We start from the raw sequence: 26699 nt of genomic DNA on the forward strand, positions 1-26699 counted from the left end.
TTTAACGTTTTTTTTTTTTACGCCAAATGTTAGTTATGCCAACACGAAGTAAATTCTTATGGCCGCCTTCAAGATGGCGTCCTCCATATCTCGGAAACCAATGACGATAGATTTTTTCTAATTACATCATCGTGATCTACGTAAAAAAGTGCCTTAATAATGTATTAGTTTCAAAACTCTCTTTGGCTTTGTTAAAGAGTGTTTAAAATGCAGCCTCTGACGTTTTCCCAATTTTCCGGAAAACGGAGAAAGATAATTTAATTTGGGACATAAGTTTAACATAAAATTCTCTAAAACTTTCCCCATTTAACCGACTCTGTAGCTCTTACGGTTACAGAGATCCCAATACATGTAGAATCAATTTGGGACACACTGTATGCTTTGTTGGATTTATCCAATAACTCGGTTATTTGACAAGTCACAGTAAAAGTGATTAGAAATAAAATTGTAGAGCACATTCCGAGGTTTCCGAAAATACCATTAAATCAGGTGATCGAGTTCACCGTTTACCTGCTAGAGGGCGTCAAAGTTGACCGTTAATTCAAAACCAATCAGCTGCGCAGCACTTAGTTTAAACGTCAATAACTCGGTTATTTAACAAGTGACAGTAAAAGTGATTAGAAATAAAATTGTAGAGGACATTCCGTGATTTCCAAAAATATTATTAAATCAGGTGATCGAGTCCATCGTTTAGCCGGTAGAGGGCGTCAAAGTTGACCTTTAATTCAAAACCAATCAGCTGCGCAGCACTCAGTTTACACGTCAATAACTCGGTTATTTGACAAGTGACAGTAAAAGTGATTAGAAATAAAATTGTAGAGAACATTCCGAGGTTTCCAAAAATACCATTAAAATTACTTACAAAATTTCACACAAATAAACTCTCAATGTTTGAAACGTTTCCGTGTTTACATTATCACTTTTGACGCAGCCAAAGTTTGATCGGTATCCCGGATTGTCACCGGGTGACAGCTGATTAACTTCGTCTTTTAGGTTGAGGTGTTGAATGGATTTGATTCATTGTAAATTGTAAGTTTGTATCATTTGCTTTATCATTTAATAACGTAGATGTTTTTATTCTTTAATGGGACACTAACTGAAACTTGAACGGCTTTTTCATTGCCTCAAAACATAAGCCAAAAGGCAATGTTTTGATGCCAACTGTCAGTGAGGATGACAATCAGAAGAATTATTTTGTTTACGTTCAAGATTAGCTGTGATTGGTCTATTTCTTTACACACGCTGAAGATTGTCTGTGATTGGTCTATTTCTTTACTCAACGCTGAAGATTGTCTGTGATTGGTCTAAATCTATGCACGCTGAAGATTGTTTAGGATTCTGTATTTGTTCAACCGTTGGCAATTGCCTATACTTATCCGTTCTCTAAACCGTTAAGGAATGAACCAATATCCCTGTAGGAGTAGAAAAAATCATTTATTTTAATTCTATTAGCTTAATAGATTATCCAATTAGTGTATTGTCTGGCCTCTTCTCCTTCAGTTTCAGTCTTGTGCTGTAGGTTGCAGAATTATTTTTTCACTGAGGGGTCGATATGAGTGAATTGGGTAAGCATGCTGCTACTAATTTGCTGCTACGAGGACTTCATAACGGAAAATTAATAAAACTCACCCTAAACACACTGAATCTTAATGATTTTTTAGGAATTTGACTAGCCTGTACTCGGTTCTCTATAGTGTATTTGTTATGGTCGTTTTGATTGACACGTTTAAGGAAAAACTAAAGTGTCATACTGTTTCAATGACATTTGATAGAACAGAGTATAGATTAGTTTTGCAGTAAACTTTCAACCAATCAACAATGCTATAATTATCTAATAGCAGTAGCAGTAAAAGGTGGCCATCGCGACGAAAATGGAATAACGTACGTGGGTTTTTGGAACGACGAAAGAAAGAAACATGGAGAAGGGCACTTGCTTTTGTCTGATGGTACGAGATACGACGGGAATTTTGAAAATGATTTATTCGACGGACTTGGAGTTTTAAGCTTTGCCGATGGAGCCAGGTATACCATTCAAGTATATTGCTCATGTATCGATGTGAAAAGGAGTAAATAAGATTTCTTTTTTTATATAAACTGCTCGTCCAAAAAGAATGGGACCGCGAAATTGTTGATCATTTTTGTGCGGATGTTTCTTCGAATTGATTCACTCGATTTTAATATTTTTTTTAGGAAAGAGTACCTCAAAAATGTTTTTGTTTCACTTAGATATTTTAATAAACAAGACTTTTCAAAATGGGCGAAATTTGTAAAACGCCCTCTAGCGCCGCAAACTGACAAGATATCGAAACACGGTTTTTGCCATTAAAGCAAGTAACGTCAAGTCTTGATGTTAACCGTAAAAATTCATCTAATCTTCAAAAAACTCCATTTCCACAATACAAACTGTCACCACTAGTTCCGCCATATTGAAACTTTTGACAAGCACCTTCTAGGCTTTCTAGTATTGGCATTTCAAGTTAAGAGATACTCCCTCTGGTGATCAGTTTTAAAAACAGTTTCGGGCATACCAGCTGTCATTTCTCCGTTTGTTTACATTGATTTTGGTTAGGAATTTTATAAATATGAAGTGACAATGTCATATACAATGTTAGGTTAGGGTGTTGTCCGGTTTTAGTTCAACTGGCGCTTCGATCTTAACTTGTAACGCCAATAGGAGGTGGTGGTTCTACAAATTTGTCTAAAAGAAGAATCTCCATGGTTACAAATAGGGTAGTAGGAATAGTGGAATGTTTTTGGAAATAATTGTCAACTGTCTAAATCACCCGCTTTTCGATACCGCTAAAATCAAAAATGTCCAAAAACTGAAAATTCAAATGGAATGGTACCAGCACATACAGTACAGCAAATATAAAGTCTATCCCAGGGCATAGACTAAATGATAAGTATAGACAAATAGTGGCAATGGAACTGAAAATTAATTTAAGTAAGCAGCGTGAGATGGCACCACTAAACGCATATTCGCGTAATTTTAAAGCCAGACGCAGCAATTCCGATCTTTTGACGGTTGGAAAACATCAGTTTTAATGCGGCGTTGTCTAGTTGACAATTCATATTTTTTGTTTTGTTTCTATTAGGCAAAAAATAACTTTTTTGTATGTGTTTTCTTTAATTATTGTGTTTCACTTTGTTGTATTTTCAGTTTAGTTATTTGTTATTAGTTTATTTTTAATATTCATCAAGGGGGGTTATTTTATACTTACACTACTTACAGTCACGTGACTATTTGTACCTTAAAATGAGTCACGAGAGTTTAAAACTAAAAAACGGTCACGTAAATCTTTAAAATTAAATTTAACTATGGAAAATGGTCACTTGACCCGTCAAATAATATTTTGTCATTTACAGTCACGTGATCTTCAGGGTTCCGTTTTGGCATTAAATTAGAGTCACGTGACCTTTAAAAATAAGTTTGATTATCGAAAATCGTCATGCGACTTTATGAACTGTAAAAAGAGTCACGTGACTCTTCAAATATTTTAACATCTAAAACAGCCACCGAGACAGCCACGTTACCTTTAGGATTCCAGGTTTGACGTGAACACGTTTCTAATTAAAAATGCATTATAAAGAGAGTGTGTCTTTAAAAATATAATTTTAGACTGAAAAACGAGCATGTGATTCCTTTAAATTACATTTTGACATTCAAAACTGTCATGTGACATTATAAAATCCATTTTTAATCTTAAAAGAGTCACGTGACCTTTAGGATTTCGTTTTGACGTTAAAAGAATTGAAAATTGTCACGTGGCCATTTGCACTGTAAAGAGGGTCACGTGTCTTTAAAAATATCAGTTTACACTGAAAAACGATTACGTGATCCTTCAAATAACATTTTGACATTTAAAATTGTCATGTGACATTATAAATTCCATTTTTTAATACTAAAAGAGTCATGTGACCTTTAGGATTTGTTTTGAGGTTAAAAGTCACGCGATTTAAAAAAAAATAGTCTAAACATAAAAACTGTCACGTGACATTATAAAATCCATTTTTAATCTTAAAAGAGTCACGTGACCTTTAGGATCCGTTTTGAAGTTGAAAAAGGGTCACGTGGACTAAAAAATTAAATTTGAGTATTGAAAATCGTCACGTGACCATTTGCACACTAAAAGGAGTCACGTAATTTAAAAAATCTCTCAGTTCAAACTGAAAGACGGTCACGAAACCCTTTAAACATTATTTCGCTATTTACAGTCACGTGACCTTCAGGATTTCGGTTTAACATTAAAAAAGAGTCACGTGACTTTTAAAAAATGTTTGATTATTGAAAATTATTATGCGACTTTGTGAACTGTAAAAAGAGTCACGGGACCTTTAAAAATATATTTTATTTTTGAAAATCGTCAGGTGACTCTTCAAATAATACTTTGACATCTAAAACAGTCACGTGAAATTTAGGATTTCGTTTTGACGATAATTGAAAATTGTCACGTGACCATTTGCACTGTAAAGAGCAAGTGTGTGAGCAGGTGTCTTTAAAAATATCATCAGTTTACACTGAAAAACGATTACGTGATCCTTCAAATAACATTTTGACATTTAAAACTGTCATGTGACATTATAAATTCCATTTTTTAATATTAAAAGAGTCACGTAAGCTTCAGGATCTCTCAAAACAGATCCTCCAAGTCACGCGATTTGAAAAAAAGGTAGTCTAAACATAAAAACTGTCACGTGACGTTAAAAATGACATTTTAATCTTACAAAAAGATACGTGATTTAGTGTATCAGTTTAAAACTAAAAAAACGGTCACGTGACCTTCAGGATTCTGTTTTGACGTTAAAAAAGAGTCTTCTGTGACTTTTAAAATAAATAGAATCTTTATTATCGATACCTCAAACCAGAAATTCTTATCTTGTTTAGTAGTACGAGTTATTTTTAACTCAAATTTATTTGAAAAAAATCAAGCTTTCTTACGCAGTTCAGATGGGATAGGAAAAGAAAACGGATTATAGGAAATACTGCAAAAGTTGGCAACTATGTCTGCAATGACAAGCTGTATTAGCGCCATCTCTTAGAGTTTACTTATACAACTGAAGCGGCCGAAATACATTAGGAAGCCCTTGAAGCGTAAACGGCTTCCTTTTTGGATGTCACTTTAATTACATTGCGCTGGTTGTCTGTACTTATCATTTAGTCTATGGCACAATTAAAACAGATGCGGCAGCGCCCAGGGACAGATGGACCCTTTTACTAGCCGGCACTCTAAACGGTGTTCCCACGTTTAAGTTTTCAGTAATTGAATGATATTTATGTCTTCCAGAGGTGTCCCGAGGGTCAGTATCACGAATATAAAAAAAGGGAAAAAAAGTGGCTACTGACATTTTTTAAATTATTTATTTTTTTTTGGATTAAGCAACTAAAAATACAACTTTTGTGTCTCTTGATATTTTTTCGTATCTTGCTTCGTTTTCGAGAAAAAAAAAATTTCCCCAGACGAAACAAATTTTTGAACAACCTGTATGTTGAAAACCAAGCATTTTCGGACCCACGTTTATATGAAAATTTAGCAATTAAATTGTACATGATATTTGGGAACACCCTAAATATTGCTTTTTACCAGCTTAACCTCACTCTTGTGAGTCTTGTTCTATCACCGAACTTTACAATATTAACGAAATCAAAACTTTTTAAATCACCGGGAATATGGAACGCTCGAGCTGGCAATCCCAAAATATCAATGAAAACCGTTCGAACTAATCTGACATGAGTGAATTTCAATTTGACGTCACCATTTATTGCATCACTGCCACTTCGACTGGGATGGAGTGTACCATCTGTTCAGTGACTGTTGCGTCACATCCTTCATCTCATTTCATTAGACAAAGATCGACAAAAAATGTGTGTTTTAAGGCCGTTTTAGACTATTCAATTTTCATACAAGATTTTGAACAATTTTTTTGTCTGATTGGGGGGAATCTTGATTGGGGTTGAAAAATGGACGAAAAATAGAACAGGTTCTATTTTTCAGCCAATTTCTAAGCTCCACGAATATGCGTATGAGCATGGGCCAACAGAAAACAAACAATTTGAAAAAAAACCTAAATTTTAGGTGCACTTTAAGAGAGGAGTACTGAAGCAAACAGGAAAATAGAACATTTCATTTAGATCATTCATGACTTTTTTAAATTAATAAAAAACCAATCCAAAAACAGTAGCGTCATTACGAATGACTCTAATGACATAAAGAAATCATTTTTCTGTCTAATTGCATCCAATATAGGATCATATCTTGGCTGTAATGCAAAACAGTATAAATTTTGATAGGAACCAAGATTTGCTGCAAGTTTGTTTTGGTCTATTATTCAAGATTTTGTATAAGACATTGGATAGTCTAAAACGGCCTTTATAACATCCTATTACTATTTATCAGCTTGAGGGATCAATAATTGATATCACGCTATTTCGCCGTTTTTATCAGTTTCGTAAATAAACAATGCGAGTCGTGTTCAATAGTGTAGTACAAGTACAGGGCGTCTCTGAAAGGTCTTTACAACGCTCTGCCGCAGTTAGCTGGGGTCAAAATGAAGCGATTTACCCATATTTGTCTTAATCCAAAAGCGCTATATCCAAATTGACGAGATCCAGATTACCGGACATTTGCAAGGATTGAAAGAAGTTTACAGGGGACAGGGCAATTTGGTGATAGAGCCGTTGACCGTGTGGGTCGTCCTCAAGTTCGTAATGCTGCTGTTGAAGAGGACTTTTTAAACAGGGTCGCTGAAAACCCAAATATAAGTAGTCGCCGTTTAGCACTGGAATTTGGCGTACCAAAAAGTACAGTTAATTGCATCACAAGACGGCAACTCCTTCATCCATATCATGTTCAGGAGCTTCTAGCACCCGATTTTGACAGAAGACTTCGGTTTTGCCACTTTATTGAAGATGCGCGGGCACTTAAGCTGGATTTACTAGAAGTGGTGTTTTTAATTCACATAATTTCCATCATTACGCAGAAGAAAACCCTCATGTGAGGCGTATTAACCACTTTCAGCTGGAATTCCGCTTAAAGGTACGCGTCCACTAATCGGTATCGGTACGGACGGTACGCATCGTAGGCATCGGATTTTTTGGTGTACTGCGTTCACTACCACGGATTATCGGAATCGGTAATTCGCATCAGCATTTTCTATCTGCCATTTTTACTTGGTGGTGTTGAACACAAGCGATGTCGTCCCTGAATAAAGATTGATTCATTTTCATTCCAATTTCATCCTAAATATTATCCCTGCGAAGAATATTGGAATATTCTGAATGCCCAATATTATACAGTTCTTCATATTTCTGAACAATAATGATAAGCTTTCATACATCCATAGAGATCGTAAGTTTCTTCTTTACAACATCCATAAAGGCAAACGTTAAAAAACTAACAATTTGCAATAATATTGTTACCTTCTATAAAAATCTTAAAAGAAAGTACAGTTTGCATGCGTCTACTTGTCGGTATTCGCACTATCAGCAATAATCAGCATCGGCAGTATCGCTACGGACGGATTTTGATTTCATCTTTGGAATCCCGATCAGAAATGCCGAAGTGCGGTGGGTCCGATGACGATAGGTGAACGCAGTCGTATTTGATTCTATGTAGTCGATTGGAAATGCGATTCGTGCGATGCGTACCGTCCGTGCCGATACCGATTAGTGGACGCGTACCTTTAATGTGTGCGCCGGTATCATCGGAGACATTCTTCTGGGTCCTTATATCCTGCCCCATCGCTTGAATGGTGAAAATTATCTTGAATTCTTAGTGAATACTTTGCCTGTTCTAATGGAGGATGTCCCTCTCAATGTACGTGCTCAGATGTGGGTCATGCACGATGGTGCTCCTCCACACATTAATAGAAATGTAACTGCACACTTAAACGACACTTTCCCACACAATTGGATCGGGAGGAGAGATGTTCCTGTCGAATGGCCCCTTAGGTCCCCCGACTTAACGCCATTAGATTCTTTTTTAAGGGGTGCCTTTGAAAATAAAGTCTACGCTACTCCTGTGGAATCCGAGGAAGAGTTAATACGTAGGGTGCAGAACGAGACAAACGTAATTCGGGATGATGCAGAAATGTTGAGGAAGGTTCAATTCAATTTCATTCGAAGGATCCAGCTATGCATCCGAGAAAATGGTAGGCTATCGAACATTTGTTGTAATTTCTATTTTTTTGAGAATCTTCTGCTTTTGAGATCTGGCTGGTAGTTTCAATAGAAAATTATGTTTTATTTTTTTTCTACCAACGTCAAAACTTTGATAGTTTGTAGTTATCAAATTAACTGGCGGCTACGTTATTTACAATAATAATGTGTAAAATGGTAAATAGCAGGGGGACACAAAAAACATTTTTTGCGGAAGAACTATGAATGCTAGAAGATTGCATTGAAAAAGGTCCAATACATCAGATTGAATAATAAAAAAGTTCTGGTAATTTTTGAATCCAGTCACTGAAGAACTTGCCAAAGGCAAATGGACGTGGTTGTTTCATCAAACCACGAGCCTTACTTAGAAACAAGTTCACAGCAAGTTTCATTAAAATCCAACAAAACGTTCTCCAAAAATTTCCGAAAATAGATTTTTTCAAGAACTTTGACCATCAATAGCATTGGAACCATACACTTGTTTCTAATGACGTCAAATCGTCACCTTTCGATCTAAAGAATGTCACAGTACCCTTCTGATCATGTGCTTACTGGACAGCCTGTATAATCATTTTGACAATCAATCAATATCACATTTAATTACCGACATACGTTCAACAGAGAGTACTTGCTAGTTCTCGAGGAACAATTTTAATATTCAACTTTTACTATCTTTTGAAATAAATGAAATTTTCCAAAAACGGTTGACTGTAAAAACTTCATTTTTGATGCCGTTTAAAAATTACTTTCGGTCTTGTAAAGTGACCTAAAACAATGTTATATTTTAGTTTTTAATCTTCCCGGTAAAGGACGTTTTTCCAAAAAAACAATGGATCTGATTGATACAGTAAAGAATCGTAAAAAAAGCTGTTTTTTACTTGTAAATATTATCCACTGGATTTCTATTTATAGGGTCATATGGTACATATTCAGTACCAAGAGACAACAGAAGGGAGCACTTTATAGATAGAATTTACATGGCTGCTGCTAAAAAAATATAATTACACAATAATCGTAACAGGTTTCACATTAAAATTAAACAAACAAAATTAGACAAACACTAACTTAATCAGTCTCCTTTTTTTACTTTAAGCTCGGCAAACTTTTCACCAAGCATTTTCATAACATCCCCATGTTTCCGTTCGGGATGTTTGTACAGAGCGTAGTTCTCTTTAACAAAAAGCGCAAAAGCCGTGGGTTCTTTACGTGGAGTGGCCGAAACCGTTTTAGTTTCGCCCTGTTTCGTTACTTTGTTAATTAAAATTTCAAATTTGGAGTAACAATGGCCGCAACGTTTCCGTTCAATGTCTAGAGATTTTGAGTGTCTTCCAAAACTAGGAGAACATTAGAACATTAAAAGAAAAATTGCTTACTTGAGTTCAGTAATACAAAAATACGCAAAACTTACCTATAACCGCATCCAGTGCATTTGTAAGTGTATTTGCTTTTAACTTGGTAGCTGTGGCAACGTTTTATTGGCGGTAGTTCGGGAAATACTTCCATCGCCTTAAACGCCCTAAAAGTGGTGAAATTTAAGCCTTCCAGGGAAACAATTAATGAAAGTGAAATTTTTAAAATGCATTTTTTTCGTTTTGGAGCTAAGTTTTTCGAGTGAATAAACAGAATTTACGTGTTTTATACAATTTTTTATTAAAATTTCACGTCTTATATTAACACAACAATACTACATTTCAGTAGGATTGCAAGGTGATCTTTATCTGATAAACTATTGACTTTATCAAAAAATGTCAAATACAAAAATTGGATAAACTGCTCGTCTAAAAAAATGGGACAATTAAATGATGTTGGGGAGGACATTAATAAAATTCAGAATAATGTCGAGATAAGGCTACGCGACTTAGAGCGGAGAATTGACAGAAGAGGGGCCAGCTCTACAATGATCACCAGAAACAGGATCAACAAAATCAAGCCTCCCACATACGACGGTCAAACTTCATGGGCAACGTACCAACTATAATTAGAGGCCGCTGCAAATGCAAATGGATGGAGTAACAAGGAAATGGCTGTAGCACTAGTAGTGGCATTACGAGGACCTGCATTGGAGCTGTTACAGACTCTGCCTATCGCCCAACAAAGCAACTACGAAGCATTAGTAGCTGCGTTAGAACAACATTATGGGGCTCACATAGGAAAGGAGTGTATCCATCACAATTAAAGGCAAGCAGAAAACTGGTGAAAATTTACAAGAGTTTGAAGCCGAAATTCGTCGCCTTGTGCATCTGGCTTACCCAGCCGTCCCGGAGGAAATCCAAGAAGAACTTGTGGCACAGTATTTTGTAGAAGGGATTTGAGATCCGGAGGTAAAGAAAATGCTGAAGATGTTCAAAGGGAGCAACAGCAGCGATTTACTGGTTCGAGCGCTGGAAGTTGAAGCTGCGTGCAATGACTTAAAGCCAGAGACTATTCAAGAGGAGAGAGTACCGCCAGCCGATCATGTTGCTACATTAATAGATGAAATTAAATCAATGGTTGGCCAATTAGTGCAACAAATCGCAGCATCAGGAAATGGTCAGTTCACACAGTTAGAACGATCACGCCCGATCACTAGAGTGGAATGTTATCGATGTGGACGCAAAGGACACTATAGCAGGAATTGCAGACATTAGAACAAATCACCGGAACTCCTCTGTTAAAAGAAACATTACGTGTTATAATTGTGGACGTAAAGGACATTACCGCTGGAATTGCAGACAGCAGTCTCGTTTACCGACCCCGCAGAACTGGCGTAACCACGAGCAGGAAATAAAGAACCTGAAAGGACGTTTACCGCGATATGTAGAGAATCGTCAAGCTTTTGATAGTGACTTAAGGTACCGGAAAGGGCAAATTCATAATGGTTGGAGGATTGGTCAAATAGCGAAGGTGACAGATAAAGAGGCTACAAAAAGAATGAAGAGCAGCGTTTCTAAGGAAGACATAATAAAAGGACAGCGCTCAGACTCTGATTTGAAAGTAATCAGAAGATGGTTGGAGAAAGATTTGAAACCGGATTGGCAACAGATTTCCAGATATGGACCAACAGTAAGGGGTTACTGGTCGCAGTGGAATTTGCTTCGACTGTGAGATGACTTAATTACTCGCAAATGGGAAAGTCCAGACGGAAAACGCTTTGTTTACCAAACAATAGTGCCCAATTCCTGCAAAGAGAATGTGCTGCGAGAACTACATGACAGTCGCGGAGGAGGACACTTTGGAGTAAACCAGACTTTGGCTAGAATAAGAGATCGATTTTACTGGATTAACTTCAGAAAGGACGTTGAGGAATGGTGTGAACGGTGTGACCAGTGTTCGTTACAGAAGGGATCCATCACAATTCGGGAACTTGAGAGAGAGAAGATGAAACCAAACAACAACGGTATGAAGATGACACTGGACCACAGACCAACTGGTGGCAATTATAAGGAAGTTGATGCTCTGTGGATGTTTCAACTCAGGAGGAACAAAGGATTTAGTGAAAGATGGCAACGACACTGGGAGGGACCTTACTATGTGGCAAAAAGGTTAAACGACGTCGCGTACAGAGTCCAACGCAGCCCCAAAGGCAAGATGAAAATTGTCCATCTGGACAGACTCAAGAAATACCAGGAACTAGATGAAGCGGATCGGGACGATCAGCTTTAAGAGGGGGGCAGTGTTACGGTTTGGGCTTACTATGCTCGATACTTCCGAACGAGCACTCGATTCGGGATGGAATCGAAGCGCCGCAATATCTGGCCGGGCGCGTATTAAAGTAGGCCACAGTTAGGAAGCGACACCTGGAAGCATCTTCGATATTCGACGCAAATCGCGAAGCGTTTTGCGGTCATTCTAGAACGTGGTTTGCGAATATAAAAGCCACGGAAAAATCAATATAATAACAATATACTAATCAATATAATAACATAATACAATAATCAATAGAATAACAATATAAACCCACGGGAAAATCGTAACAGTATTTTTTTAATTGTCTCGTGTAATTGATTGCAAGTTGTGAGTGAAAAATCAAAAAAATGTTAATTTCTGATCCAGATATGTATAGATAGAGCTTTTTTATACACAATCAAGTCCAGCCTAAACAAATTGGTTAGAACATTTGTCCTGGAAAGTACAACACACAGCAAACTAGTTTAAACTCTGTTCAATGTAAGAAAATCTGTAAATCCTTGAAACTAGGTAAGCAAAACTGGTAAATTGTTCTTATGTTATTACCAAGAACGTTCATTCAAAATTATTTTTGTTGCTCTCACAATGAAGGATGCTTTAAAATGTAACTCAAATACCTGTGCATGTAACAAGTACCTAATAAGTTTACTGTACTAGAAAGCACTTGTACCTACCATTGAGTATAGTGTTGGAGTAAAATCATCCCACTTCAAAGTGTTCAATCACTGTTGAGTTGAATCCGGTTTTTTGTAAAGTAAAAACCTGACATGATGGGGTTTTTTCTGAATTGCTGTTACAATGTGGCTTGAAAAACTTATGAACGGCAGCAAACAAAAATAACTTACGCAAATAACCTCAAGTTTTGATTTTAAACCGTAAAAATTCATCTAATCCTCAAAAAACTTAATTTCCACAATACAAACTGTCACTATTCCCGCCATATTGGAATTTTTGACAAGCACTTTCTAGTATAGTAGGCGGTGGACAACCTATAATTTATCTGTCTCTGTCAAGTCAAGTATATTTCATATGTCAGATGTCTTAATGGATATTGACATTATTTACCTAGGTCAATAATATTTCCTTTCTTGTCGTGTTTGTGGCAGACTAGAACTAGAGATTAGACTCTATTATTGACCTAGGTCAACAATGACCATTAAGGTAGAGAAAACTAATTTCTCAAGTCACTAATTGGTCAATAATGGTATGTTTATTATGTTAGGGGTGGAAAAAAAATTAAACCAACTTACCAACTTTTCCAATACGATCCGTGACCATCTGACACTTGATTAACAATCCAGGCTGCCGCGTGACACATTTCGTGTATTAAAGTGTCCCTAAGTCTACATGGAATGTCCAACACTTTGGTCGACAACGTTATTCTGACCTGAAAACTCCGCACCGTTAAAACGACTAAAAACCTGAAAGAAAAACTCACTTTTCTCACAACTAGTCCCGACCTGTGAGTGATTTTCGAACAATGACACAAACCGGCTGTTTTCCTCAATTTTACGTTCCACTCGATTTTCGTGTCGTGTGGTAACGCATTATCAAACACTTTTTCATTAAAAAGAGTGAACAGTCTTGTAGCTAATTCGTCACGGTGTTGTTTGAAACTACTACGGAATATCCTGGCAGTTAAATGGCATTTGTTTAGAGGCACAGTGGCTGAAATATTCTTATTATAACTTTGAAAGTAAACTGTTAGGATGAAGTGAAATACCCGAAAGAGATTCCAGAAAAGTTTTATTTTTCACTGGAAGTATACTTTTGCGCTTAATTTCCAATTTTTTTATTTCCTGATCGTAATCATCGTCAGTTGATACAACTTCGTCACTGTCGTCAGATTTTACTGTAAGTGGAATATTTTCCTTCTTTTTACTGTTCGAGCTTTTATTGGTTGGTTTGGAGATCTGGTCATTAAAATTTAACTTCGTTCTTACCACATCAAGACCTACAGCAGGCAACTAATTCAAATTAACTGAAGAGAAATAGAAATATTCACCACCTTGTAAAACTCTACTACCAATTTCGTTATCACTGTCAGACTCTGAATCAACAAAACCCTCGAACTTTTTCATCCAAGGAGATGTAAAAGGTTTTTGCAAATTGTTCAAATTAGGTTTCTTTTTCTCCAAACATGCCTTTTGCAGTGGTTTTTTTATTTCAGTAAGTGAAGGTCTGTAAAAAAAAACAGTTATGCTGGTAGTGACTTTAACTCACGAATAACGTACTTTTTACTTAAAGCAACAGGTTTTGTACTAGTTTTGGTAGTTTTTCTGTTTTTTGGTTCTGTCATTGGTGAAAGTACTCTATGTTGGTTCTTTCTCCACGAATTGCCGTAAAGCGTATCTAACATTGATTCCACTTCTTTTATCGTTTTGTTCACTGGTGTTTGTGGAATGTCTGAATCATATATTACTTAATTTCAATGATAAACATTATTTGTGTATACAGGGTGTTACAAATTCGATGCATTTGCATTGCTATTTCAAAGACTAAATGATAAGTACAGACAACCAGCGCAATGTAATTAAAGTGGCACCCAAAAAGGAAGCCGTTTACGCTTCAACGGCTTCCTAATGTATTTCGGCCGCTTCAGTTGTAACAGGTAAACTCAAGAGATGGCGCTAATACAGCTCCTCATTGCAGACATAGTTGCCAATTTTTGCAGTATTTCCTATAATCCGCTTTTTTTAGCTATCCCATCTGAACTGCGTAAGAAAGCTTGATTTTTTTCAAAGAAATTTGAGTTAAATTACTCGTATTTTGAAAACTGAACCAGATAAGAATTTCTGGTTTGAGGTATCAATAATAAAGATTCTATTTATTTTAAAAGTCACAGAGGACTCTTTTTTAACGTCAAAACAGAATCCTGAAGGTCCCGTGACCGTTTTTTTAGTTTTAAACTGATACACTAAATCACGTATCTATTTGTAAGATTAAAATGACATTTTTAACGTCACGTGACCGTTTTTATGTGTAGACTATTTTTTTTTTAAATCGCGTGACTTTTTAAACGTCAAAACAGATCCTGAAGGTCACGTGACTCTTTTAAGATTAAAAACGGAATTTATAATGTCACATGACAGTTTTAAATGTCATTTGAAGGATCACGTAATCGTTTTTCAGTTTAAACTGATATTTTAAAAAAACACGTGACCCTGTTTACAGTACAACTGGCCATGTGACAATTTTTAATTATTTTAACGTCAAAACGAAAACCTAAAGGTCACGTGACTGTTTTAGATGTCAAAGTATTATTTGAAGAGTCACCTGACTCCTTATAATATGCAAATGGTCACGTGACGATTTTCAAAAATAAAATATATTTTTAAAGGTCACGTGACTCTTTTTACAGTTCAAAAAGTCGTATGACGATTTTCAATAATCAAATTTTATTCTTAAAGGTCACGTGACCCTTATTTAATACCAAAACGGAACCCTGAAGATCACGTGCCTGTAAATGACAAAATATTATTTGACGGGTCACGTGGCTAATTTCAATAATTAAATTTAATTTTAAAGATTACGTGACCGTTTTTTCCGTCATCTTGCATACAAGCTGATTTGTGACACTATCTATCAGATGTATTTTGAAAGTAATAAATCTCTCCTTATTTAACAGGATTCCTTGAAAATAATGTTCTTTATTTTTAGAAAAACACATTACAGTGTCAACTTTAAATAATGTGTTGAAAGAGAAAACCATAATTGACATAAGCAACTCTTCTTTGCATAATTTATTGCCTGTACTAGATTTCAGATACAAAAAAAGATGGAAACAGAAGGTTTTTAATTGAAAAATCAAATATTGCTTTACTACGGACGAAATTTCTAAGGAAGTACATGGCATATTCCTTAAGTGGTACATACAATCCGGTGTTTATGAATAAAATTTGTATTTTTTCAAAAGGAAACCCCAAAAAATCTTGGCAAGCTTAAGCTTGGCAAACTTAATCTAAGCAGTCTTGTGCCAAAGTCAAATACTGGTGACTATCATGGTGATATGAATGGCGATATTTTCATCAAATGGTTAAATGAAAAGCTCCTGTGCAATTTAGAAGAACCATCCTTCATTATCATGGACAATGATCGGTATCACAGTGTTTTTAAAAGAGAAAATACCAAATACAAGTTTTGCAAAACAAAAAGTTGTGGAATAGTTGACAGAAAATAGGGTTTCATTTACCACTTTATTGAGCAAATTAGAGTTACTGCAACTAATTAAAAAAATATGTTGTAGATGAAATGATTAGGGAAGCTGGTATTACGCACATCACCATACCAATGCGAATTTAATGCCATTGAATTTGAGCACAAGCAAAGCGCTATTATGACAACCACATTAGAAGAAATGGTCATTCAGATAAAAATGTTTTGGCAATGTGGACAAAGCCCTAGATCAAATTACTCCAGAAAACTGGAAAAGCTGTATTAATTGTACTAAAAAACTAATCAGTGAGTGGTGTACCAAAATTATTACTGAGGAGGTGGAACCACTAATTATTAATTTGAACAATGACATCAGATAGTGATTCAAGTGACTCTGATTGAGTGGTATCTTTTAATAAAAATTGTAATATTATAATTCCTTATCTTTCTTGTGTTTCTGAAATTTACTATAATGTAATTTTAATTAAGATTTGGTTTCGAAAATAGTGATAACAATAATTTTCTTTTGTCAGTAAAGATGGGGGTAAATAACACAGTATAAATGAATAATATTGAATTCATTTACTTTAAAGTGTAAAAAGTCATTGCCTCCACTTAACTAAAGCTCTATAAACTATAGTTTCCGAGATAGCAATGCTAATGCATTTAATTTGTTTTGAACACCCAAGTATGTTCAATATACTTTTAGCTAATAACTAAGTTTTAATTGTAACTTCAAATTAAAGTAAAAACCAATAAAAAAACATTTAAAACAAATATTTCAAAATAACCACTTTTCAACAATAATTTGTATTGTTTCAGTAGTTTTTAAAACATCTTACCTGACATAAAACTTTCTGTTTTAACTTTACTATCTTTCTGATCAAGATATTTAATTGGCGACTTTACATCAGATGGTTTGTTGGTACTGTCCTTACTAGAAGTCAAGAAAGTTTCTTCAACCACTAAAGATTTATTTTCATTTTCCTCTTCTTCGTCCAAACTTAATTTTAAGCTTGACATGTCACATATTTCATTTGGCTGAGGATTGGCATGCATCTGGTTTTTTGAAGCATTTTGTCCTAATATTAAACTAAATGAATCATCAGTCGAGTCGTTAATCTTAGTTGGCACTTGATGTTTGCTACCTAAAACAAAACAAAAAATGCATACATTTTGATTATTAGAGCAGTTTGATATTACATCTTGTTGCTCATATGTAGAGATAGAAAATTTTCAGAAATGTATTTTTGGAGAAAATGTCAAGAGAATGATGATGAAAAGACTAATAAATACACATCAAAAGCAACAATTCAGACAATATAGAATTTGGACTATGTAATTTGAAAATTATAAAATCCCAAGAAAATGTGTTTTTTGAAGGAATCACACTGTATGCAGTCGTTACAGCTCCATGGAGCCAAACTTGATAGTTCTGACGTTAAGAAACACTTTTATACTTTCTTACGTCACGTGACAGCTGTCATAATGGTCGAAACCCGTTCACCAGTGACCTGGAACTATAAAATTGAAAAAAGTTGCTTATTTGAGGAATTACACTGGAATTTGTGTTAAAAGCTGCATGGAGCCAAATTTGACAGTTGGAACGTTAAAGAATACTTGCTTGTGTCACGTGACAGATGTCATAACTGTCAAAACTTACTCAACAGTGACCTGAAAGTATAAAAATGCCATATAAATGGGTTTATTTGAGAAATTGCACAGTAAGTTGTGTTTACAGTTCTATGGAGCCAGCTAAAGTTGTCAAATATGACGTTAAGGAACACTGTGAGACTTACGTTACTTAACCTCACAATTGTCAAATTTTGCTCCCTAGAACTATTAATTAAATACAATGTCCAGTGTGATTTTTACCAATTTATTCGCGTCCCAGCAAGTGACGCAAGAACATATCAATGTGTCTGTTAATGTCAGAACTGTTGTATGTTATCGCTGAATTAAAACATGACAGATGTAATAATTGTCAAAAATCAAAGTACCACAGCCTCACAAATGTCAAATATGGGGCTCTGTTGAGGTGTAAATACAAGGTAGGTTTTGCATTTGCAAGTGTCGCCTGACTATAAGCCACACTGTGAACTGTCAAATTTAACGTCTTGGACTGTCAGTTAACGTAACCACTGTCAAACTTAAATCCACAGAATTGCCGGTAACAATTTGCCGCGTGATTCATCAAGACGCTATATTTGACATTTTACAGTTTTACGGCACTGTTTAATGAGTTTCGACAGCTGTCAGCTGACTATAAGCCATATATCATATAAGCATATTATCTAAATTGTGACAAATAATATGTTTTTGAGGTGAGAAAAATGATGCAAAAAAAGTAAGAAAATGACTGTTTTATTTACATTTTGGGAATCCTCATTAAATTTCCTATAAAATAACTTGAAAATACATTACAAAATTTAGTACAGGCAGACAGAAAAGTGCTATCAAAATTTGAACTGCCAGAAACACATTTTGAAAGGATAGTCAGGGACAAAATCATCTGTAAAACCCACTTGGAATTAGAAAATGACTGTTTTAAGTACATATTTGGAATCCTCATTAAATTTCCTATAAAATAACCTGAAAACCACTACAAAATTTCATACAGTCAGGGAGAAAAGCAGTGTCAAAGTTTGAACTGACAGAAACACAGTTTGAAAGGATAGTCAGGGACAAAACCATCTGTAAACCTACTTCAAGTGAGAAAATGACTGTTTTAAGTATATTTTTGGAATCCTCATTAAATTTCCTATAAAATAACCTGAAAACCACTACAAAATTTCATACAGTCAGGGAGAAAAGCAGTGTCAAAGTTTGAACTGACAGAAACACAGTTTGAAAAGACAGTTAGACAAAACCATCTGTAAAACCTGCTTGAAGTGAGAAAATGACTGTTTTAAGTATATTTTTGGAATCCTCATTAAATTTACTATAAAATATCATGAAAATACACTACCAAATTTGGTACAGGCAGAGAGAAAAGTGCTATCAAAATTTGAACTGCCAGAAACACATTTTGAAAGGATAGTCAGGGACAAAATCATCTGTAAAAGCCACTTGGAATTAGAAAATGACTGTTTTAAGCACATTTCTGGAATCCTCATTAAATTTCCTATAAGATAACCTAAAAAACACTACAAAATTACATACAGTCAGGGAGAAAAGCAGTGTCAAAGTTTGAACTGACAGAAACACAGTTTGTAAAGACAGTTAGACAAAATCGACTGTAAAACCTACTTGAAGTGAGAAAATGACTGTTTTAAGTATATTTTTGGAATACTCATTAAATTTCCTATAAAATAACCTGAAAATACATTACAAAATTTGGTACAGGCAGAAGGAAAAGTGGTATCAAAATTTAAACTGTCAGAAACACATTTTGAAAGGATAGTCAGGGACAAAATCATCTGTAAAACCCACTTGGAATTAGAAAATGACTGTTTTAAGTACATTTTTGGAATCCTCATTAAATTTCCTATAAAATAACCTGAAAACCACTACAAAATTTCATACAGTCAGGGAGAAAAGCGGTGTCAAAGTTTGAACTGACAGAAACACAGTTTGAAAAGACAGTTAGACAAAATCATCTGTAAAACCTACTTGAAGTGAGAAAATGACTGTTTTAAGTATATTTTTGGAATCCTCATTAAATTTACTATAAAATAACCTGAAAGACTACAAAATTACATACAGTCTGGGAGAAAAGCGGTTTTAAAAATTTTAACTGACAGAAACACAGTTTGAAAAGACAGTTAGACAAAATCATCTGTAAAACCTACTTGAAGTGAGAAAATAACTGTTTTAAGTACATTTTGAGAATCCTCATTAAATTTCCTATAAAATAACCTGAAAAACACTACAAAACTTCATACAGTCAGGGAGAAAAGCATTGTCAAAGTTTGAATTGACAGAAACACAGTTTGAAAAGACAGTTAGACAAAACCATCTGTAAAACCTACTCGAACTGAGAAAATGACTGTTTTAAGCACATTTTTGGAATATTCATTAAATTTCCTATAAATTAACCTGAAAAACCCTACAAAATACAGTTAGGGAGAAAAGCGGTGTGAAAGTTTGAACTGACAGAAACACAGTATTTGAAATTTACCAGTGATTTACTGGTAATTTACCAGTCAAATTTTTGTGGTAAAGTAAAATATTTACCATTTACTACTTGACATACACATCAATACCTCAGTTCTATAGTGTAACAAGTCCAAAAACATCAAATTTGAGTTATTGCAGTCATGATGTTCCTAATACAATTTTCCACCAATTTCAATATTGTAAACATTGTAATTTGTATAAAAGATGGTAGTACATTACTGTTATCATGTTCTAAATCAGTTATTGTCATTTTCGACATGTTACTCTATAGAACTGAGGTATCAATATACCTAAATAAACATCTGTATAATAATGATTTATTTGCAAAATCAAAGCAATTATGGTTACTGCAAGGTTACTGGCAAGTAAATACTTAAAATAATGAGTCTTACCTGTATCCTTATTAATAAATAATTCATCAAACCTATGGGTAAGATAGTCATTAAAACTAGAACAAGCTGCAACTAAATCTGCCTTTTTATCTGTCTTGGGCCCTTCATCATCATCATATATTGTTGAAACTTGACTGAAGAAAGTGATTGCTTTCTCACTTTGTTCAACATTGTCAAGCCACTGATGGACCACCTTATTAGACTTGGAAGTATTTTTCTTTTTAACCGATACTAGTTCCGGTTTCAAATGTAATTCATCTTCAGATTCACTAGAGTTAATAACAATAACATCTTTCCCATCATTAAACTCTTTTGAACTAACACTTTCCCCTGATTCTGAGGTTAATTCAACTATAGAAAGATCCTGATTTCTAACTGAGGGTACTTTGTCAAAAATTGCCGAGCGTCTAAAGTGTCGTTTTAAAGCCAGTCTGGACACTAAAAACACTAAATTAAGCTGCATAAATATGCAGATTGTAAGTAACATACCTTTTTTAGTTTTTATCGTTTTTTGACGACCTTTTACTTTAGGGGACATAGTGCTGAGAAGTTCAAACGATTCCTCCATATTGTCGTCTCTAGTTAATGCACAACTGAATACAACAAATTTAGCTTAAATTAAGTTTCTATAAAAACTTTAATAAAAAGTGTAATTACAAAAAAATTAAGGAAAATTTTAATACAAAAAAAAACAAACAACAAACTGAAAATGTTCAAACTTCAAAAATGCCGTTGGCCGTTGGGATTGTTTGACAGTGATGACATTGACACTGTTGATAGTAGTGTCAGGCATTTGCACTAGTTTTTAACAAAAACACTGAAATACACCCCTATACACACCGCCCTCTATACAAGAAAGCCTAAAATGTTTTAATGGCGGCGTTAGCGGTTTTCGTTTTATACACAAACGTATCCAGATGCAGTAAGAAATATGTTTTTTTTTAATTGTTTCATGTAGTTGATTGCAAGTTGTGAGTGAAAAATCAAAAAAGGTTCATTCCTGATCCAGATATGTATAGATAGAGCTTTTTTATACACAATCAAGTCCAGCCTAAACAAATTGGTTAGAACATTTGTCCTGGAAAGTACAACAAACAGCAAACTAGTTTAAACACTGTTCAATATAAGAAAATCTGTAAATCCTTGAATCTAGGTAAGCAAAACTGGTAAATGGTTCTTATGTTATTACCAAGAACATTAATTCAAAATTATTTTTTTTGCTCTCACAATGAGGGATGCTTTAAAATGTAACTCACATACCTGTGCATGTAACAAGTACATAATAAGTTTACTGTACTAGAAAGCACTGGTACTTACCATTGAGTAGAGTGTTGGAGTAAAATCATTCCACTTCAAAGTGTTCCACCACTGTTGAGTTAGATCCGGTTATTTGTAAAGTAAAAACCTGACACGGTTGGGCTTTTTCCTGAATTGCTGTTACAATGTGGCTTGAAAAACTTATGAACGGCAGCAAACAAAAATAACTTACACCAATAACCTCAAGTTTTGATTTTAAACCGTAAAAATTCATCTAATCTTCAAAAAACTCAATTTACACAATACAAACTGTCCCCACTATTCCCTCCATATTGGAATTTTTGACAAGCACTTTCTAGGCTTTCTAGTATAGTAGGCGGTGCTATACATCGTAGGCTTAATTAAGGCTCTTGAACATAAGCGGCTTGAAAAACTGTGATATATACTCTACAAGCTGCTATCTCAAGCGGCTTATTCAAGTCAAGTCAAGTCTCTTTTTTAACAGGCTTGAACTTACCAAGTCTATTTGAAGCGGCTTGTGAAGTTTTTAAATGACATTTGGCTTCTTTCTCTGTCGATTTGTATTATGAACAAGACTTAAATCTTTAACCATCTTTTTCTAATAGTAAAGGCTTAAAATAGGATTGACTTTATATTTTTCCAATCTTCAAAAAAGCTGCGATAACTACGAGGCTTAACTGAGCCGACTTGGTGAAGCGGCTTGATTAAGTCTGCGATGTATAGGGGGTCAGTGTAATTGCGGTTTGTTAGTTTTTAAAATGTTTATAATAAAATTGTAACGCTCTTAAAATAACCTACAAAATGTCAAAATTACATCCACAATTATTAATTAATAAATCAGAAATTAAACAGTACTCACCTAAAACCAAAAGATTATTTAATAGATAACCTATAATTTCGTTCTGCAGCAGTGTTGTCAGGTTTGTAGAAGATTCTCCACCACTGGGGGAATTTTACATTTGGATATTTGGGAAAAACTCTTGAAATGCAACGCTCCATTTAACTTATTCGCTATTAAAACAACAAAAATATTTGTCTACATACTATACAGGGTAATTCAAATTCGACCCTCACCATTGGGATCTCAATTGGGGCAAAGTTGCGCAATGTAAAGCTCAACCAAATGCAGTTTTAAAAATTTCGATTTTCCGAGTACTTCCGAAGATATCCGAAAAAAACTGAAAATTTGATTTTTTGTTTTTATTTATTTTTAATCTTATTTGAAGAGATATTCCACTACTAAAAGCACCTTTTCATTGCCACTTTTGCTCAGCTATTCGATGATGGATTCAAATTTGCCACACGACGTTTCGTTTTTTGGCAGCCATCATCAACTTTCTTTTTTCTTATGGGCGCCATATTGGATTTTTAGCCCACCAAATAGTACGTTTTATTCTGATTTTAGTGATGTATAATAACTTATGATTTGCTTCATAAATAACAAAAAAATTCAATAAAAACTATTTTTACTTTAGTTATTGGCTTTGAGTTGATGGGCCGTTTTATAAAATGTCATTATTTGACAGTACTTGTCAAACACGATAATTCGGACAATCATTAGAGCTTTTAGAGATTTTACCTTAGTTAGCTTTGAGTTAATGAGACGTTTTATGAAGATTACTTGTTAGTACTTGTCACACGCAATTGGCCTGAACATACTTAGTCACAAAGGTGTACACGTGACTTAAACCGGTTTATTCACTCGAAGAGCTTAGGCCAGTCGCTACACTTGTGGACCTAGTTGTTCTTTTCGTGAATAAAAAATGGTTTAAGTCACTTGCTGTATAAATAACTATTAAATCACTCTGAATGACATTCGCCTATTTACAGATGTAAACAAACAAACATCAATGTTACATCTACGGGGCGCGGTGCAAATTTAATAGAACTGTAATTTTAGTTTTTTTTTTAATATAAGAAGTCGAAATTTAATAAAATACTGCATAAAACACGTGACTTAAACCGGTTTATTCACTCAAATAAATATGAATGAATAAAAAATGGTTTGTCACTTACTGTATAAATAACTATAAACTTGCACTTAACATTCAACAAAATTGAAATTTGGCAAAAAATGAGGTTCCTAAAATGATGATCTTTCTTTTGGAAACATAAATAAGCCTTTTAAGTTAGAGATAATGCTAACAAATCTCTTTTTCTGATTAACCTTAATAGTTCAGCAATGCTTGTATAATAATAACATTTTCCGTGGGGGTTTCTTTTCTAGATACATTTTTAACTATGATTGACGCTCTAATCGTCCGAATTATCGTGTTTGACAAGTACTGTCAAATAATGACATTTTTTAAAACGGCCCATTAACTCAAAGCCAATAACTAAAGTAAAAATAGTTTTTATTGAATTATTTTGTTATTTATGAAGCAAATCATAAGTTATTATACATCACTAAAATCAGAATAAAACGTACTATTTGGTGGGCTAAAAATCCAATATGGCGCCCATAAGAAAAAAGAAAGTTGATGATGACTGCCAGAAAACGAAACGTCGTGTGGCAAATTTGAATCCATCATCGAATAGCTAGGAAAAAGTGGCAATGAAAGAATGCTTTTAGTTTTGGGATATCTCTTCAAATAAGGTTAGAAATAAATAAAAACAAAAAATCAAATTTTCAGTTTTTTTCGGATATCTTCGGAAGTACTCGGAAAATCAAAATTTTTAAAACAGCATTTGGTTGAGCTTTAAATTGCGCAACTTTGCCCCAATTTAAACTTTCTCGTATCTCTTATGGTTTCTGAGATTCCAATGGTGAGGGTCGAATTTGAATTACCCTGTATACAGACTACAAAGGTAGCTGGTATCATAAGGCATCTTTTTTCATCAGAATGAGTTAAAATGAGACAGGCATGTAAACACTGACGCCAAAATACGTCTTTTACCATTCTTTTACCTTCAACATTATCTGTCACAACTCACGATGGTACTAGTGTGTTACGTTACAAAAACGTAATTTAGAAAAACCATAAGTTGACCAACTGTCAAATTACGTCATTGAGACGTAATGTTGCCAGGTCTACCGTTAAAACGATATCTACCGTTTTTGTAGTTCTTCTACCGTTCTCCAGTTTTTTGTATATAATCTATCGTTTGTAATTACGTTATTGCCATTATAATGCCATTATGTTGGTTGTAAAACTTTTCATATACTTTTTCAGTTCATTGAATAGGAAATTTAATAAGAATTCTAAAAATATGAGCTTAGAACAGTTATTTTCTTACTCCAAATTATTCTCTAAAACCACGTGATGTCTGTCACTATTGTCAGAATTGTCAAAATTTTACTAGACTTTGCAAGAATTACATTTTAGCACAGTTTTCGAAACAAGACGATTTTCTGAGATTTAACAGTTATTTTGATAATTGTCATTTCATAGTCTACTGAAATCACGTGACAACTGTCACTAACGTCAAAACTGTCAAACCTTGCTCTAAAGTTGCACAAATCAGGATTTAGAAACGTTTTCTTGTAGTATTTGATATAAAACGTGCTTCTGAGATTTATGACAGTTATTTTGCCAATTCTATCACGTGACCGTCTAGCTAAATAGTGTTCTATAATCACGTGACAACTGTCACTAACGTCAAAACTGTCAAACCTTGCTCTAAAGTTGCAAAATCAGGATTTAGAAACGTTTTCTTGCAGTATTTGATATAAAACGTGTTTCTGAAATTTATGACACTTATTTTGCCAATTGTCACGTGACCATCTAGCTAAATAGTGTTCTACGATCACGTGACAATTGTCACTAACGCCAAAACTGTGAAACCATGCATGCTGTGAACACGATGCTCTAAAGTTGGAAAAATCAGGATTTAGAAACGTTTTCTTGCAGTATTTGATATAAACCGTGTTTCTGAGAATTATGACAGTTATTTTGACAATTATCACGTGACATCTAGCTAAATAGTGATCTACAATCACGTGACAACTGTCACTAACGTCAAAACTGTCAAACCTTGCTCTAAAGTTGCAAAAATAAGGATTTAGAAACGTTTTCTTGCAGTATTTGATTTAAAACGTGTTTCTTAAATTTATGACAGTTATTTTGCCAATTGTCACGTGACCGTCTAGCTAATTAGTGTTCTACGATCACGTGACAATTGTCACTAACGCCAAAACTGTCAAAATTATAAAACTTGTTTAAAAGCAAAACAAAATCAGTGTAAATCATGTATAATGCTTGTTTATACAGGGTAATTCAAATTCGACCCTCACCATTAGGATCTCGAAAACTGTAAGAGATACGAACAAGTTTAAATTGGGGCAACGTTGCGCAATTTAAAACTGAACCAAATGCCGTTTTAAAAATTACGATTTTCTAAGTAAATTCCGAAGATATTCGAAAAAAAACTGAAATTTGGATTTTTTGTTTTCATTTATATCCCAAAACCGAAAAAAACATTTTTATTGCCACTTTTAATCAGCTATACGATGGCGGTTTCATATTTGCCGCCCGACGTTTCGTCTGTCGGCAGTCATCATCAACTTTCTTTTTTGTTATGGACGCCATATTGGATTTTTACACGACCAAATACAGCATTTTATTCTGAATTCAGTAATGTATGACAACATCTTATGATTTGTTTTATAAATTAATTCAATAAAAATTAATTTTGCCTTAGCTGGCTTTGAATACCGTCAAAAATGCCCTAATTTTAAAGACAATGACAAAATGGCGGTAGTTACAGCAAAACGGATACCAGATTCATGTTCTCCATGCCAAAATTAATTAAAATGCCCCCTTGACACGTCTAAATCCAATATGGCGGCGGTCAGTATAGTAGGCCCTTCATTTGAAGAAAATGTCGGTGCATTTTTTCAAAAATGAATTGAATATTTGAAACATTTCGTAGACATATCATATGATCGTAGGTAGCTAATGAATGTAGCTATCACGTGACGTTAAGCGCGCACT

At 34.5% G+C, this 26699-nt stretch overlaps 2 protein-coding genes across 3 annotated transcripts in view; one reads left to right on the forward strand and one right to left on the reverse strand.

The window, feature by feature from the left end:
* Window positions 1-1465: 1465 nt before the first annotated feature.
* rtp (MORN repeat-containing protein retinophilin) overlaps window positions 1466-26699 on the forward strand; it is a 29278-nt gene continuing 4044 nt past the window's right edge. The window contains exons 1-2 of one of the 2 annotated variants that reach the window (XM_081981038.1): window positions 1466-1565; window positions 1839-2022. In XM_081981038.1, the coding sequence (XP_081837164.1) occupies window positions 1553-1565; window positions 1839-2022 (197 nt within the window). In that variant the 5' untranslated portion in view covers window positions 1466-1552. The remainder of the gene's footprint in view (window positions 1566-1838; window positions 2023-26699) is intronic. The other variant, XM_081981039.1, reaches the window with a different exon arrangement.
* LOC145730003 (uncharacterized) lies at window positions 9138-21207 on the reverse strand. Its single transcript, XM_081981025.1, has 10 exons — window positions 20977-21207; window positions 20488-20925; window positions 16819-17124; window positions 14056-14227; window positions 13830-14002; window positions 13545-13775; window positions 13260-13489; window positions 13072-13208; window positions 9564-9671; window positions 9138-9489 (listed from the first exon to the last, which is right to left on the reverse strand). The coding sequence occupies exons 1-10, from the start codon at window positions 21053-21055 to the stop codon at window positions 9225-9227; spliced, it is 2139 nt and encodes a 712-aa protein (XP_081837151.1). The 5' UTR covers window positions 21056-21207; the 3' UTR covers window positions 9138-9224.

Source organism: Ips typographus, linkage group LG5 (assembly GCF_016097725.1).
Source record: "Ips typographus isolate SLU linkage group LG5, UJ_Ityp_2.0, whole genome shotgun sequence".
NCBI lineage: Eukaryota > Metazoa > Arthropoda > Insecta > Coleoptera > Curculionidae > Ips > Ips typographus.